Source organism: Doryrhamphus excisus, linkage group LG8 (assembly GCF_037039965.1).
Source record: "Doryrhamphus excisus strain RoL-2023G ecotype Guam linkage group LG8, RoL_Dexc_Guam_v1.1, whole genome shotgun sequence".
In the NCBI taxonomy this organism is placed as follows: domain Eukaryota; kingdom Metazoa; phylum Chordata; class Actinopteri; order Syngnathiformes; family Syngnathidae; genus Doryrhamphus; species Doryrhamphus excisus.
Genome location: NC_136364.1, coordinates 16023953 through 16041686, shown reverse-complemented (window position 1 = coordinate 16041686; position 17734 = coordinate 16023953). Strand labels below are relative to the sequence as shown.

The 17734-nt window shown below is 41.4% G+C and overlaps 2 protein-coding genes across 2 annotated transcripts in view; both read right to left on the bottom strand.

Moving 5' to 3' along the window:
• Nucleotides 1-1299: 1299 nt before the first annotated feature.
• Nucleotides 1300-2279, bottom strand: LOC131134516 (ADP-ribosylation factor-like protein 14). The gene is made up of 2 exons (XM_058079894.2): nt 1818-2279; nt 1300-1722 (listed from the first exon to the last, which is right to left on the bottom strand). The coding sequence occupies exons 1-2, from the start codon at nt 2130-2132 to the stop codon at nt 1426-1428; spliced, it is 612 nt and encodes a 203-aa protein (XP_057935877.2). The 5' UTR covers nt 2133-2279; the 3' UTR covers nt 1300-1425.
• A 4608-nt stretch (nt 2280-6887) lies between these two features.
• The window catches only part of ppm1lb (protein phosphatase, Mg2+/Mn2+ dependent, 1Lb), a 39707-nt gene continuing 28860 nt past the window's right edge, over nt 6888-17734 (bottom strand). The window contains exons 2-4 of the mRNA XM_058079667.2: nt 16901-17117; nt 8802-8963; nt 6888-7924 (exon numbers count right to left, since the gene is read on the bottom strand). Coding sequence (XP_057935650.2) covers nt 7584-7924; nt 8802-8963; nt 16901-17117 — 720 coding nt within the window. The 3' untranslated portion in view covers nt 6888-7583. The remainder of the gene's footprint in view (nt 7925-8801; nt 8964-16900; nt 17118-17734) is intronic.

Sequence of the window (17734 nt, the reverse complement as noted above, 5' to 3'; positions counted from 1 at the left end):
CTATTTTTAACATTTTAAGTGCCAGTACGTGTATACTGTTTTATTGGAAAAATGTAATAATTTCCAGAAAGACATTATTATTATTATTATTTATTTTTTTATTATTTATTTTTTTGATACCTGTTGGGAATTTCCTGAAAATTTAATCCAAATCAATTATTTTGAGCCAAAACCTCTGCACTATGCTTGTGTTATTTGCTGTACTTGGCAGAAGTAATAATAAATATACTAATTTAAACCCAACCAGAAATGCAGTACATATCCATTGTAAGGTGAACTACAAAAGCACTCATAGAATGCTGACATCCGCCGAGCACCATACATGTTAACGTTAGCATGCTAACACGAAACATATTTGTGCTACTATTCTAATTCTAGCATGCTAGCAATGCTAACACCTAGCGTTGATGTGTCTACCAATGAAAACTGCTAAAAATGCTTCTATGTTAATGTTAGCATGATAACACCTAGCATAATCGTGGTGTTTTGCGGTTTAGCTATGAAAACAGATACAAATGTTTCTGTGCTAATTTTAGTATGCTAGCAATGCTAATGTGCTAACATGTGGCACATGCTAGTGCTACATGTTGTGCCAATTTTAGAATGCTAGCAATGCTAATGTGCTAACATGTAGCACGTGCTAGCATGCCAAAATTAGCACAGAAACATTTGTATCCGTTTTCGTAGCTAAATCGCGAAACACCACGATTATGCTAGGTGTTATCATGCTAACATTAACATAGAAGCATTTTTAGCAGTTTTCATTGGTCGACACATCAACACTAGGTGTTATCTTTGCTAGCATGCTAGAATTAGAATAGTAGCACAAACATGTTTCATGTTAGCATGCTAAGTCTTTATATACTATGCCTACCTATGAAAATGACCAAAAATGCTACTATGCTAACATCAACATGCTAGCAATGCTAACATGCTTGTTAAGAGTTTATATACATACTATGTGTCTATCCATGAAAGTACCTAAAATGCTAGTATGCTAACATTAGCATGCAAGTACCTAGTAAGTTGGCACACTGTACAGTATGAGTGAAACAAATACAATAGCAAGGTGATATTTTATTTCTGAATAAAACACAAATAAATATTTTCGTAAATTAAATTCCAGAATATTACAAACTAAATAATAAATAATAAGCAGCAATATGAATTCAGTGTTGAATGTTGAAAATGTACAGCGAAAATTCACTTCACTCTACTGTAATTCAAATCCAAGATGGCAATGTTACACAAAGTTGACGTAGAGGAATGTTGAAATGAAAAACCATCAAAGTCTTTTTTGCACCATATCAAGATGATCCACGTTGACATCTTTTTTAATTGAGCATACAGCTCAGAAAGACGGAAGTGAATTGAACACAAAGTATGACGTGAAATGAATCCTTAGACCCAAATCTCCAGGAACCATCAGCCACAGATCAAGGCAGCAATACTGAACCCCTTTGACTTCATCTTGACCTGTATGTCCTCTTGTGTCTGTCTCAATGGGGTCTTCATCAGATAAACTATCCTCCTGAAACCTTGCTCCAGACCCGTACCTGTGATGCCCGAGCAGGGCTGGACGAACCAGGCCCTGCTGCCCTCACACGCCTGCCTCAGGTTCAGTTTCTGGCAGACCACCTCGGGGCTTAGAGCTCTGTGAAGATCTTGTTTGTTTGCTAGTACGACCAGAGGTACTCCTCTCAGGGTTTCATACTTCAGGACCTGAAGGACGAGAACAGAGAACCCGTCACATATTCACAAATTTACTCTAAATGTGTGCTGTGAAAAAACCCTTAGCAAAAGATGACTGAACTAACCCGATGCAGTTCCTTGCGGGCTTCATCCAGCCTCCTGTAGTCCGCACTGTCCACCACAAAGACCAGTCCGGCTGTATCGGCGTAGTGATACTTCCAATGAGGCCTCATCTTCCTCTGACCCCCCACATCCCAGACGGTGAGACTCGGGCTGCTCCGGTCCGTTTCCAGCGTCTCCACATTGAAGCCCACCGTGGGCACGGTCACCACACTCTCATTGTATTTGAGCTTGTAAAGGAGCGTGCTTTTTCCCGATTCATCCAGTCCTAGCATCAGGACCTGCGCCTGTTTCTGAGGCTTGGAATTGTGTATCCCCATGTCTGAATGGGTTTGTTGCGTAACAAGAGTAAACTAAGATCTCCAGCGCCCAGTGGGTCCCTGCAGCGCTGTCACTATGCTTTATGTACACACACTTTAAAGTGATACCGCCCCTCTGTTGTGACGGGATGGGGCTCTCCCAGGCTCTACGCAGATTTCAGTAAGGCTATTTATATGAAAAGTGACGGTGCAACTACAAGAAGAGTGACATGCAGTTCGCTCTCTGGAGTCATGTCACACCTGTCCTTGACCATCACTCAGGCACCCATGCACCGGTCAGGAAGTCCTTATTTGGGACAACATCCGGATTGTTTCCCAGCATGGCAGTGCTGATGAATGGGAAATATTGGACCGTAGATAGTGTCAGGTTCAAACTCCTGTGACACTTTTAAAAAAAAAAAAACACTTAAATACAAAAATACAGAAAACAATATTCAAAGTTACTCGCAGCGAGGAGAGTGAAACCACATACCCAGTGACATGCTGCTCAACTCTATTTTGGATATCTAGTATATATCTTGTTAAATTGTCTTTTTTACTCTACTTTTATATACTTTTTTTTTACTTGACTACTGCATTGAAAGGAGAAGCTCTCCAATCTTGTTGTACATCTTGTATAATGACAATAAAGGCCATTCCATTCCATTCCATTGAATATGCAGTTCACACTCCTCTTTTTATTCTCTTTCGTGGGTCCCTACTACATGGTCGTGCAACTCTAAGTGGGGGCGGGGAGAGAAGGCAGTTGCACAAGCTTTATTTGTTTGTTTATGTGTGTGTGTGTGTATATGTGAGAGTAATTACTTTTATTGTTTTATGAGTTATTATCTTGGCACATTCTTGCAGGATTAACATGAACATCTGCAGGGTTGCTGTTGGTGCATCCAGGCACCTCCAGGACCTGGGGGGTCACTGGGAGTCTCTGATCAGGGTCACGGGAACATTCAAACACTTTCTATTGTCTAAGTAAATTAATATAAGGGTGATAACTAATGTTATATTCATTCTATCTACATTTTATTCTAACAGGTAGTCTTTTTATTGGGGGGTCAACACCTGGTTCACGGGTCAATCAGAGTCATCCAAATATAAAACGTATATTGGTTTGCGGAAAATATGTCAGGTCCCAAGTTATAGAACTTCTCGGCGGTCCCATTATAGTGTATTAGAAATGTGTTTGCCAAAACCCGCTTTTAGTCACAGTAGCAAAGCCAAAAAACTTTCATTGAGGTTGCTAATATGAAACCATTACACATAGGAGTGGCAATAAGTTCAAACCTGTATTGTTTCGATGGCCAGTTGGGGTGGCCACGGGTAGTCTGTTGGGGCAATTAATAGCTGAGATTGGTGCCAAGGGCATGTTTTCAATGAACACTTTCTGGCTTCATCTCACCAACAAGGCAGTCAAACCCGCTCAGGGCATAACATGGAAGTGTATGCCAATCTGCACTCTTTGGTTTACATGCCCACTCATGCTGCTACAGAGATATTACAATATTAACAGATTTATGTGCTGAATTTAAGTCAAAGTCAACATAGTGAGAATACAGTACTTGATCGGAACGACTGAATAAATCATAAAAAACGTACCCTCTGCTTGCAGTTCATGCAAAATGTGGTTTTATTGACAGTTCGTCCGCGAAATAGACACAGAAAGTTGTGTGCTGCAGTGAAATGAAATAGCGATTACCAAAGAGCATCAAAGAACCGCATTCAAAATTGTGCCCCCAAAATGTGGGTGTGGCGAGAGAGTGACTCCACTGTTTCGTAAACCCAACTGGGACTACACTGTAATGCTAATGAGCTGTTTGCCTCACGCCTGTCTCTGTCACAGTGTGTGGCTCTGATAAGTCCACTTTTTAGATGTACACAGTGTAAGATGTGTAGCAAAGCCCTTTTTTGTGTACACATCGAGCTTGGTGTCAAACGTGGAAGGTTTTCCGTAAACCCATAACATTTCAGCACCGTTTCTTTGGGTGGAGTAGAGCAAACAAGTGACAAGGATGGTGGATTACTTCTCATGTTTGGTGCTCTACGAGAACATAATACTGGTAGAACATCATTTCGCATAATAGTAATAATAAATAATTGTTGTCAACTAGTTTCAATTACAACTCTGGGTACAAGTGAAAGCGAAAGCATTCTCTCCTGGTCTAACCAGTATGAGAAGCTCTGAGGTGGATTGGCTGGCTTCATTCCCCATGCACTGAAAACCCAAGTATGCGATGCATTGCCTGCAATGTTTGGAAAAAAAACACCATGAGAAATTATGAATCTTTTATCATTTTAATGTTAACTTTTTTTTAATTACACCTTAAAATATCATTTTTTAAAATCCACATAGCTTTATACAGTCAACAAAACAAATGCCAATTAACATTCTGCAATGTTGAAATGAAAAAAAAAAATAAAACGGCAGGTACTGTAAATATTGCTGACACGGGACAATCAGCCTTGCTTTCTTTGTTGCTGCATAACAACCGCAAGTGAGAATGACTGCAACATTAGTACGTATGTACATTCATGCCTCTTAGAGACATTAAAAAATCTATTTTACAGATTATAAGAGTGTGACATGGTGCTAAATGAAAATATTTGCCATTACAGGAAAGCAAAAAAAAAAAACACATAAGGCAGCAACAATCATTTGGAGGTGTGTTTCATGTGTGAATGTGATAGGACGTATTATACAATGGGATGTATTTCATTTTCTTTGTTTACATAAACAATCAATGTCAGCGTCTATTAGTAATATAATGACTTGAGCATCATTAGAAATGTATTGCTTCATAAAAGGTCTTATTGTTTTCCATTCTAGTGACCAGAATTTGCATGAGCAGCAGAGCAAACATGCTAATAAGCCGGGTCTGGTCAATCTAGATTTGTTTTAAAAAGCCATCAAAGAAATTCCACCAGTCATATATCATTTATTCTGAATAAAAACACTCCAAAAGAAAAAGTGATGTATATGACCAATGACTGGTTAAGAGTAGCAGCCACAATTAGAACTGAACTGGCCAAGATGTACTACTTTATAAAGTATAAAGTGACAACAAGCCTCAGACTTCAGCAGCCATTTGTATTTCAATATATCTTTTCAACAAACAAAACAACACAAATAAAACTTGGCTATATTTTAGAGTAGTCTGTGTACAGCTCTTAAAGTAGTATAGATGACATAACACTCAACCATTATTGTCCTGACAATAATTGGCTGCAATTGTCCTGACAATAATTGGCTGCATGAGTGCCGCTGGCACCGGAGAGTTGTGGTTCATTAAGGGGAACATGAATTCTAACATTCTAACATTCTAACATCTAACATTCTGTAGCATAAAGTGGTCCACATGGCACGATAAGGAGCTCAAACCCGCCTCCAAATGCAGAAATGTGATGGCGTGTGGCTCCACAACAGAACCCTGTTGAGCACCTGTGGGGCATCTCCTCCATAACAACCAGTCCATGCCCAAAGGTACTAAGGCATTGCCGGAAAACAACGTTGCTCACAAAAAAATGGACACAGTTTAGTTCACTTGCGTTGCTAACTATAATGGATGTTATTATTTGTAGTTTCAGAGGACAGTACCCCTATACAAGCTGTACATAGACTACTCTAGAGTATACCCACATACATAAAAAATGACAACTGTAGGTTATTGTACAATTTGAAATTCTGGCTTCACAATGCATTGGTCAGGGCGCTAAACATGCGATGTACGGTGGTGCCAAAATATGTTCTGAAACATGGTGGGTTTGTTTGTCTTCAGCTGGAACTTAGCAGGCAACGTTCAGATTGCTAATGTGCTAAATGAGGAATATCCTCTGCATGATAATAACCTCCCAAAATACATTCACAACAAAAGAACGACCTCGGTAGAAAAACACGATGTAGTGGCTATTTTTAATCTTCGTCTAACTTCTTCTTAGTTCTATTAAAGCCACTTCTGAGTGACGGTACGAGTCCCGAAAGGTTGTTGCTCTCTCATCGCCAACACAAAACACATCACTTCCTGTTCAAGTCATATGCCGTAATACTGTCAATCACAGTATATCATAGTAACCAAAAGTATGTTAAATGTGGTAGAAAATGAAAGTAACTAGGAATAGTCCTGAATCAAGTAGACAATGTGTGTCCACACTTGCAATCTGACGCATTTGCAGCACTTTTTTGAGTGAAAAATGACATGAGGTGAAATAATTAGAAAGAACAAATGGCCGGCGAGGGGACCTTTCTAATGGAATCTGCAGGATCTGCAAATCTGAATAAATGGCATTTCTGGGGGTCATCATAGATGATAATATGATCTGGAAATCTCACGCTATACTATAAATATACTGTATAACATAATATGGTGAAAAGAAAAGCTAAATTTGTTGTGGATCAAAAATCACTCCATACTTTCTATTGTTCACTGGTATTACCATATCTAACTTATTGTTACACTTCACTCGCTAACTGTGGTAATGAAAACGGTCGGTTAGGATAATAAAAATAAAATAAAATAAAATAAAATAAAATAAAATAAAATAAAATAAAATAAAATAAAATAAAATAAAATAAAATACAAAAAAAATAAAAATTATAAAAAATAATAAAATAAATAAATAAATAAATAAAATTAAAATAAAAAATAAAAAATAAAAAATAAAAAATAAAAAATAAAAAATAAAAAATAAAAAATAAAAAATAAAAAATAAAAAATAAAAAATAAAAAATAAACAATATTGCAGCTTGTAGAGAAAATATAAACCCTTTTACTGCTAAAAATTTAAATTATTATTATATATAAATTTGCATGAATTATGCATAAAGAAAACAACCCGGGACCCCAAAAAACACAATACAGTTCTTCTCAACAAGAGAGGAGAATTATGCGAGAACAATGCTAAAAACCTTCATCCTGTCAATTTGTGGAATCCGGTTACGGGACGGATTGAGTCAAGAAGTCAAACAATGCTCTAAACTGAGCCTTTTCAATAAACAATACAAGTAAAAAGAGGCCTGAACCGCTGTGTACTTACAATGCTAAGTCTCTTGCATGTACGACTAACTCCTCATTCAACTATGTCATCTATTAACCTTTTTGTCAGTTATTATAATATACTGTATCTATTATTATTTATTATGACTTACATTTACAGTTATTATTAACCTTGACTTGTACCACATTCTTATACTGACTTATCATTTTCTCATCTATTTAAAATTGGTAAAGTGTACATTTGGAATACAGGAAGTGAACAAATGTATTGTAAGTGATGTGAAACAGAGGGGGTAGAATTAAATATGCTTCTTCCTACTTCTTTTTGGACAGGTGTGGATTGTACTATGTGATGTACTCCAATGTAACCTGTATGCATGTTCAAAATAAATTAAACCATTACCATAGAAATACCTCAAAAAGTTTCAGGGTTGCTGTTTTTTTTTTTTCTTTCTTACTTGTCGTCTCCCTACGGCTCAGCAGCCTTGCCTTTGAACTTGACCACCATGACGGTGATGTTGTCAGGGCAACCGCGGTAGAAAGACTGAAGGACGATGCTTTTGGCGCCGAAGTGAGGCTCATCCAGACGTTCCCTGATGAAGCGCACGGCTTCCTCGTTGCTGAAGGTGTCCCAGAGGCCGTCCGATGCCAGGATCATAAACTCCGGCTGCAGCTTGTTCAGGTCGAAGGACAGGATGTCGGGATCGGGGACGACCACGTTGAGATTCTTCAAGGTGTAGTCGCCCAGTGAGCGGGACATTGCCAGGATGCCCTGCACGCGCCATGAGCCATTGAAACTGATGAAGCCACCTAAGAAATCGTGATGTGAGGAAGCAGGAAGATAAGAAATATGATATTCTGCTGCTAAGCTACAATATGCCCTCGGTGGCTGAAATGCATCCGCAAGAAGGGAATTGTGCTGGGAACGATGAAATGACATTCCGACTTCCTTACTTGGTCAGGAGCTTCTCCGGTTTCTTCATCTTCTCCAAGTAAGCAAGGTCCAAGCCAGGATTTTAAAAATACACGTCATGTGATCAAGCCACTGGAGACTATTAACTATATAAATACACCAGATGGAATTTAAAGCTTAAAAAAATTGCCTACATGCCCACACCAAAAGTATTAAAACCAACATTTTCATGGATGAGGAAGCCTAAGAAGGTAACCAAGACACGAGAAGCAAATTAGATGGTAACTTACACTAAAAGTGTATTTTATAGCTGATTTAATACACGGGTCAAAACCGACCCGGTAACATAAGACATGATACCAGAAAGCTAACACAAGAGGAAGGTTATTGTGATGTCTCATATTATTTCTTCCTCCAGTACCTAACTGAGCCATTAGATGGCGGTGATGGCCTATTGTGCAGTGCAGCACCACAGGGTTTACTCGTCTGGCATCCTGCCATCATCACTGAGCAAAGACTAGAGCTCTGAGAGTATGCAGCATGAGTGGGAGGGAGAATTATGGCTGCAAATGCACCTGCAAAGCTGTGTGCACTCTCTGTCTCTGGTTGATAACAACCTACTTCTGAGAGCCAGACTGGGCTCAGTATAAAGACTAAATATGCAGTCTGCGTCCAGGTTATGCCCCCCCCCCCACCAAAGTTACTAAATAATTGTTATTCTGATCAGCTGAGGGAAGTGTATTGGTATGTATTGTAAGATGTCGATTGACTCACCAGCTTTCTTGATCCTCTTGCGTTCTTTAAGCTGGTATGGCTTATGGTCGTGTGATAGAGGAACGGCGTTGCCGTCTTTATCGCAAAGCACTCCTCGGGAATCGCCGACGTTGGCTACCGTCAGCTCCTTATCGGACAGGAGGGCCACCAGACACGTGGTGCCTGAGGGGGAAAAAACGCAGAATATGGAAAAGTGAGCATGTTTGTGAATTTTAAATTGAAAACATCACAAAACAAAAGGAAACACATTTGTTTACCAAAACCACAGACAGGATGGAGCATTGATAATAATCTGGAGTGCATGAGAAAGTGGAAAGGTACTTTGGAAAGGTTTCTTTGATACACTAGATGGATGTACTGCTTTGTATAATGATCTCATTATAATTGTGTTATTGTAAATTCATGTTGTGAATGTCCATTCCTATTTAAATAAGTTTGTATTGTTCAATGTTTATTGCACATTATAATACATGGTACCGCCACAGCTTCAATTGTGTGCTTTGCCTCAGAACCAATGTTGTGGTAAGGTAATCCAATCCAATCCACTTTATTTATATAGCACATTTTATAAACAGTTTCCAAAGTGTTACGCAGACGAGTAAAATAAAAAGTAAAAAAAAATAATAATAAAGGTACAAATTGAATTTAATTCAAAACTAAAAGATAAAATAAGAAATAAAATAGTAAAATAGATATTAAAATATTACAAAACAAGAAGAATAAATATTTAATAATTTAAATAAATAAAAAGAAAGAACTAAAAGAAAGACACAGGACCATGCGACTTACTCCGAGTTAAAAGCCAGAGTATAAAAGTGGGTTTTAAGACAAGACTTAAAGCTTTCAATGTTGGGGGCCTTTTTTTACTTGGGAGGGGAGAGAGTTCCATAGCTTGGGGCCAACCACAGAAAAGGCTCGGTCCCCCCTGGTCTTAAGTCTCCAGGGGACTCCTTAAGTCCCCTGGTCTAAGGTAATAGCGTTAAGCCAACATGATTGGAAACAACAGTGTGGCAGAGCGCAACCAATATAGTGTAGTAAAACGCATGCAGAGGCAGATGCTTTACATCAGGAGTCTCAAACACGCGGTCCGCGGGCCAAATGTGGCCCGCAGGACACTAGTTTGAGGCCCCCGCCTTGATATGAAAGTTTAATGTTAGTGCGCCCCACGCAAGTTTGATATGGATGCTGTATGGTATCATGTACCCAGAAAAAAATATTACGTTTGATTAATGTTCATGTTAAAGGTTAAATAACTGTTAATAGTTATCCTCCCTATCCATGTGGAAGTGGTAAATTTTTGACGATTTAAGTTTAAAGGAAATAACTTGCGAGTTAGCATGTGTCTCAAGACCCTGCAGTTGCGCAATATGATGTAAATAAATGTATAAATGTTGTTTTTCTTTATTCTTGATTTTTCATCTTATTTTGTGTAGAAAAATAAAAATTAAGATATTTGAGAACAGTGGAATGTTTTATCAGAGCTTTTTTCGTAGAAAATTGGAACCAAGGCGAAGTTTTTAAAAAATTTTTGGTTTTAATAAATGCGTTTTTTTTTTTTTTGCGGCCCAGTCTCACCCAAACCCGAGCTCCAGTGGCCCCCAAGTAAACTGAGATTGAGACCCCTGCTTTACATGCAGCTACCGCCATCTTGCGGAGTTACATAAGAACGTTGCCTACCTCGACTAAGACCCCGACCATGACTTGCTTTTTCAGACCACACACCCGGCAACTATAGGTGACTCATGGTAGTTAAAGCATGGACTTGAAAAGCCAGCCAGCTAGACAGAACCATGTGGACTCTGAAGGTTTTTGTACGAGAGCCAAAAGAACAGAACTTCCTCTTTGGCCATCTGCTGACAACAAAGACCAAAAAGTGGAGGGCGTAGTAGAGAATACAAAACAGAACTGGTCTGAACTGTAATGGAACATAATAAGGATGCTTAGATGATGAAAGTGCAGTCAAATTCAGTGATTTTTTTTTTCTGCGACTGTACTTGATAGTGGGCGGCACGGTGGTCTAGTGGTTAGAGCGCAGACCTCACAGCTAGGAGACAGGGTTCAATTCCACCCTCGGCCATCTCTGTGTGGAGTTTGCATGTTCTCCCCGTGCATGCGTGAGTTTTCTCCGGGTACTCCGGTTTCCTCCCACATTCCAAAAACATGCTAGGTTAATTGGTGACTCCAAATTGTCCATAGGTATGAATGTGAGTGTGAATGGTTGTTTGTCTATATGTGCCCTGTGATTGGCTGGCTACCAGCCTCTCGCCGCAAGACAGCTGGGATAGGCTCCAGCACCCCCGCGACCCTCGTGAGGAAAAAACGGTAGAAAATGAATGAATGAATGTACTTGATAGTTGATTATGACAATATGGTGTGCAATACACGGCTGCAAACAACAGAGGCACTGCTGAGTCATTCAGTCAGTCACCAGACTTCTCTTAAAGCGGACCTATAGTGTTTTTTTTCCCCCTTTTCTAACCTATAAATGTAGTTAGAATATTGTATTCTCGAAGGGACACAGGCTTGGGGAAAAATATGATATTTTGGATTAGGAATTGAACTCTTTCTCTCCGTCAATCCCCCTTTTAACTCCCCTGGCAGCTTAATTTAGGCCCTGATTGCAACAGAGAGGAGAGCTGTGAATCAGGCACCCGGGGGGAAAATTAACAGCAATTACCTGATCAGCAAGAGGCTGCACAGTGGAAGACAGTAATAAATTCCTACCTTAAACATGCATTGCCTTTCTTTATCATACTATGACTAAGTCAGTATGTCTTGAGGAAATAATAGGACAAGAGCCGTTATGTTGCAGAAGGTCAGAAGGCACCAAAACACAAAAAGTAAGAATAGGATCACAATTGGGCGGCACGGCGGTCGAGTGGTTAGCGTACGGACCTCACAGCTAGGAGACCAGGGTTCAATTCCACCCTCGGGGGTTTTCTCCGGGTACTCCGTTTTCCTCCCACATTCCAAAAAACATGCTAGGTTAATTGGTGACTCCAAATTGTCCATAGGTATGAATGTGAGTGTGAATGGTTGTTTGTCTATATGTGCCCTGTGATTGGCTGGCGACAAGTTCAGGGTGTACCCCGCCTCTCGCCCGAAGACAGCTGAGATAGGCTCCAGCAACCCCACGATCCTTGTGAAGAAAAAGCGGTAGAAAATGAATGAATGAATGAATGTTCTGCACAGTGGATGAGTGGTTACCACACAGGCTTCACAGCTAGGAGACCAGAGTTCAATTCCACCCTCGGCCATCTCTGTGTGGAGTTTGCATGTTCTCCCCGTGCATATGTGGGTTTTCTCCGGGTACTCCAGTTTCCTCCCACATTCCAAAAAACATGCTAGGTTACTTGGCCACTCCAAATTGTCCATAGGTATGAATGTGAGTGTGAATGGTTGTTTGTCTATATGTGCCCTGTGATTGCGCCAGCCAAGGTTGAGAAAGCTCAAAACACCCGGGTTTCAAAAGGTGTGGTAAAACTGCTCCTTTGTGATGTCACAGAAGGGGAGGACGTCCTTATATGGTTCATAGTTAGGAAGCACTTGAGTACATACTAACTCAATACAAAGGATAAAAAATGAGCATGATATGTCCCCTTTAAGAACATAGTTGGGGTGCCCTGATGGATGGTGACAAGTTCAGGGTGTACCCCGCCTCTCGCCCAAAGACAGCTGGAATAGGCTCCAGCACCCCCCACAACCCTCGTGAGGAAAAGCGGTAGAAAATGAATGAATGAAAGGTCCCCTTTAAGAACATAGTTGGGGTGCCCTGACGGCTGGTGACAAGTTCAGGGTGTACCCCGCCTCTCGCCCAAAGACAGCTGGGATAGGCTCTAGCACCCCCGCGACACTCATGAGGAAAAGCGGTAGAAAATGAATGAATGAATGAATGAAAGGTCCCATTTAAGAACATAGTTGGGGTGCCCTGACGGCTGGTGACTAGCCCAGGGTGTACCCCGCCTCTCGCCCAAAGACAGCTGGGATAGGCTCTAGCACCCCCGCGACACTCATGAGGAAAAGCGGTAGAAAATGAATGAATGAATGAATGAAAGGCCCCCTTTAAGAACATAGTTGGGGTGCCCTGACGGCTGGTGACTAGCCCAGGGTGTACCCCGCCTCTCGCCCGAAGACAGCTGGGATAGGCTCCAGCACCCCCGCGACCCTCATGAGGAAAAAGCTGTAGAAAATGAATGAGGATCACAATTGTAGCTTTTCTTATTAGAGCAACACAGATCAGCGAAAATGATGCATCCATGTGGCTGGAAAGCGCTCCAAAGACGAGCATGACGGGTATAAAAGGATGAAGAGGTCGGCGGCGGGCGAGTGCATGAAAAGGTCACGTCGCTGCCGTGTTGGGAGCCTTTTCTGACGGGGGAATAATCAGCCTCTGCCCGGGGATTGGGCGCTGGTGCTCTTCTTTAACAATCGCCGTGTGTTATATATGAGCCATCTCTAACCAGGGAGTACCATGAGTTCAGTTAAGCTGTGGGCGCCGTGTCAATGGGCCTTTCATTGCGATAAACTGCTGACACCGGAATCACATGGTGAAAATTAAACATTGCCTTCTATCTGCCCCCAAGTTCAGTCTGAATCACTCCACTTAGGGTCGTAATGTCATTCTGTCTTGTCTTGCTGTTGGGGGGAAGTTCATGCCAGTAGACAAACCACAATGTATCCCACCGGGCATCCTTCAGTTGTGGTTTTCCTATGTACCTTAAATCAGAGGTGTCCAAAACATTTCCATTTCCTTTGTTTGTATGTTTCAGATCATCAGGAAATTTAAATATTAGTCAATTACAACAAAACTGAACACAAAGTTCAGTTTTTAAAATAAAACTTTTTTTTTATGATTTAGGAAGAAAAAAATAAAAAACTAAATAGCTCTGTATAAAAAAGTGATTGTGCCCTCCTGTTAAAACATAACTGAGATGAATTCAGTCTAGTAAAAGTTATAAAGCCATTTCTGAAGCTTTGGGACTCCAGCTAACCACAGTGAGAGCCATTATGGAACATGGAACAATCATGGAAAACATGGAACAACGGTGAACCTTCCCAGGAGTGGCCAGACAGCCTAAATTACCCCAAGAGCAGAGCGACGACTGATCCAAGAGGTCACAAAAGACCCCACAACAACATCAAATGAACTGCAGGTTTCACTTGCCACAGTTAATGCCAGTGTTCATGACTCCACCACAAGAAAGACACTGAGTTTCAGGATGAAATCATCTTGATGATCCCCAATAATACTCTGTGGTCTGACAATGTACCTTATAGAAGGGGTGTCCAAACTATTTCCCCTTTTCTGACCTATAAATGTACTTAGAATGTTGTATTCTCGTGGTAAAAGATGCCAAAGTTTCAGATGATGAGGTTTGTGCATTTGGAAGTGAGCCCTGAAAAAAGTTTGAGATAGCTCAAAACATCCGGGTTTCAAAAGGCGTGGTAAAACTGCTCCTTTGTGATGTCACAGAGGGGAGGACGTCCTTATATGGTTCATAGTTAGGAAGCACTTGAGTACGTACTAACTCAATACAAAGGGTAAAAAATGAGCATGATAGGTCCCCTTTAAGAACATAGTTGGGCTGCCCTGACAGCTGGTGACCAGTCCAGGGTGTCCCCCGCCTCTCACCCAAAGACAGCTGGGATAGGCTCCAGCACCCCCGCGACCCTTCGCGAGGAAAAGCGGTAGAAAATGAATGAATGAATGAAAGGTCCCCTTTAAGAGCATAGTTGGGGTGTCCTGGCGGCTGGTGGCCAATTCAGGGTGTACCCCGCCTCTAGCCCAAAGACAGCTGGGATAGGCCCCAGCACCCCCGCAACCCTCGTGAAGAAAAGCGGTAGAAAATGAATGAATGAAAGGTCCCCTTTAAGAACATAGTTGGGGTGCCCTGGCGGCTAGTGACCAGTTATGGGTGTACCCCGCCTCTCACCCAAAGACAGCTAGGATAGGCTCCAGCACCCCTGCGACTCTCGTGAGGAAAAGCGGTAGAAAATGAATGAATGAATGGAAAGGTCTCCTTTAGTAACATAGTTGGGCTACCCCGACAGCTGGTGACCAGTTCAGGGTGTACCCCGCCTCTCACCCAAAGACAGCTGGGATAGGCTCCAGCATCCCCCGCGACCCTCGTGAGGAAAAGCGGTAAAAAATGAATGAATGAATGAATGAAAGGTCCCCTTTAAGAACATAGTTGGGGTGCCCTGACGGCTGGTGACCAGTTCAGCGTGTACCCTGTCTCTCGCCCAAAGACAGCTGGGATAGGCTCCAGGATGCCTTCATGAGGACAAGCGGCATAGAAAATGGATGAAGAGGCATAGTTGGACTCACACAGTGTATTAACAACATGAGGCGTATTTAAACATGCTAGGCGTAGCAGATGCTAACCGAGGTTCAACTGTATAGTGAATGTACAGTGTAGATATCGCCACCGAGACACTGTCTTCAGGTTGGTTGTATAAAAACACAGTTGTGTCGTTCATTTCCAAAAGGTAGACAAACACTGCGGTGCAGTATTACAAAAAACATCATTTTGAAAGAGAGCTATAAAAGCAAACAATCAATACCAATAACCGGCCAACTTTCTGCATTACAAACATCCGCCCTCCATCATAGGGATATTTTATTTTATAATAACCCACAAAACAAGCTTGTCAGGAACATTTATGACTACGTTTTTCCAATGTACTGCACCTCCTCTTTCTATTTTTGTCCTGTTGATGTCGTTATGCTCTTCTCTACATTATATATGGCATTACTTCCTGCTTTCTATAAACATACCTTACCATAAGTGTCTGCAATGCTCTCGCCAACAAAAGCACCCTCCCTTCGAAGACACATATCGCTTCCTCTGACCCTTCTCTTACCTCTCTCTCTCTTCTCACTCCTTCCTTGCCTTCCTCCACAGATAATTACTACAAGCTTTGTGGAGATTGACTTGTATTTAAACAGCTGAATAAGCAAGGCCTTGGGGCTGCTGACAGCCACTGTGTTGAATGGAAAAATTTCGGGGAGGCTTGAAAGCATCACCAAGGAGTAGCCCGGTCGTTTTGTGTCTTGATAGTTATGAGCAACACCCTCGCGATGCAAGATGGCCTACTTGTTTAGTGATCACACATGAATGAACGCCTCATTTCTTTGTCTCGGGAGAACATAACATGTGTGCAAATGTGGCATCTGTAAAGCTGATGACCTGACCCTGGACTGGTGGCCAGCCAATCACAGGGCACATATAGACAAACAACCATTCACACTCACATTCATACCTATGGACAATTTGGAGTCGACAATTAACCTAGCATGTTTTTGGAATGTGGGAGGAAACCGGAGTACCCGGAGAAGACCCATAAAAATGAGAAAACCTGAATTAATTAGGGTTGGGCATCATTTGAATTTGAACGATTCCGATTCCTCATTTCGATTCCAGTTCCTAACCATTATCAATGAAAATGTGATGAAAAAGCAATATTTTACCATAACATCAATGTAACACTTAGTGGTTGGACCTCAGAAGAGTGGGATATTTCCTGTTTCCCAGCAACATGGCGTCCCACAGGGTTGTGATGTTTCTTTATTCTGATTTTACAGGGGAAAACTGCACTTATTAATTCATTCGTTTTCTCCCGCTTATCCTCACAAGGGTCACGGGGGGGTGCTGGAGCCTATCCCAGCTGTCTTCAGGCGAGAGGCGGGATACACCCTGGACTGGTGGCCAGCCAATCACAGGGCACATATAGACAAACAACCATTCACACTCACATTCATACCTATGGACAATTTGGAGTCGCCAATTAACCTAGCATGTTTTTGGAATGTGGGAGGAAACCGGAGTACCCGGAGAAAAAACACGCATGCACAGGGAGAACATGCACACTCCACACAGAGATGGCCGAGGGTGGAATTGAACTCCTAGCTGTGAAGCCTGCGTGCTAATCACTCGACCACCGTGCAGAATAAAATAAAATAAAATTATATTTACTTTAAGATATGTAGAGAAGCCTGCTTTTTACAAAATAAAGTTTACTAAATATTTCTCTGCCAGTCAGTCAAAGCACCATCATCATCCTTGTGAGGTCAGACTCCCTGAATGTAATCTTTTTACCTGCTTCATTGTACGTAGAGGAGAGCTTCTCCAACATTTCCCGGTCTAAATTCAAGATTTGCTGCTCCAGGATGGACGGGTAGGAGAAGCCACCCATGTCCTTTTTCTCGTCCTGCTCCTTATCCTTTTCCCTGTCTCGCTCTTTCTCGCGTTCATAGGTCAGCAGCTGCTGGCGAAGCGCGTCCGGCAGGTGAGCTTTTACGTAGTCAGCAGCAGCCTGATAACAGAGCAGAGAGGGGGGAAAATATTACATTGGTGCAAATAAATTATGATAAGCTTATATCTTGTCTATGTCAGTGAAGCAAAATATAAAATGCAGACAGCGTGTTCGGGGGTGTTGTTGCTGGTGATGGTGCAACAGCGGAGACATAAAAAAAATATACATCCTGTATATATATATTCTCCTTGAGCAGTGGTTCCCAAACTTTTTACTGTGAGCAAAAAGTGGTTGTTTTGGTAAATGTTGCATGATTTCGGTGTGTTTACTGTGGTTTTCAAGTGTCCCTGAATGCAGCGGCAACTTGTGTCCAAGGAGTCATGCGATGCACTTGAATGCACCATTGTTAGAAAAAAATTGTTAAAAAAATTTTAATGAAATGATCATGGTCGGTCATTTATAGAGTAGATGGAATCAAAGCATGGGCAAGCCGCTACAACCAAGCGTCCGTCAGTTGTTGGCATCGCCATCGCTCATTTAAAAAAATAATATACTGTATTTTCTGGACTCCGCTACGGAGTATAAGTCGCACAAGCCAAATATGCATAATTAGGTAGAAAAAAAACATACATAAGTCGCATTTTTTTCAGATAATTTATTTTACAAACTACTTGACC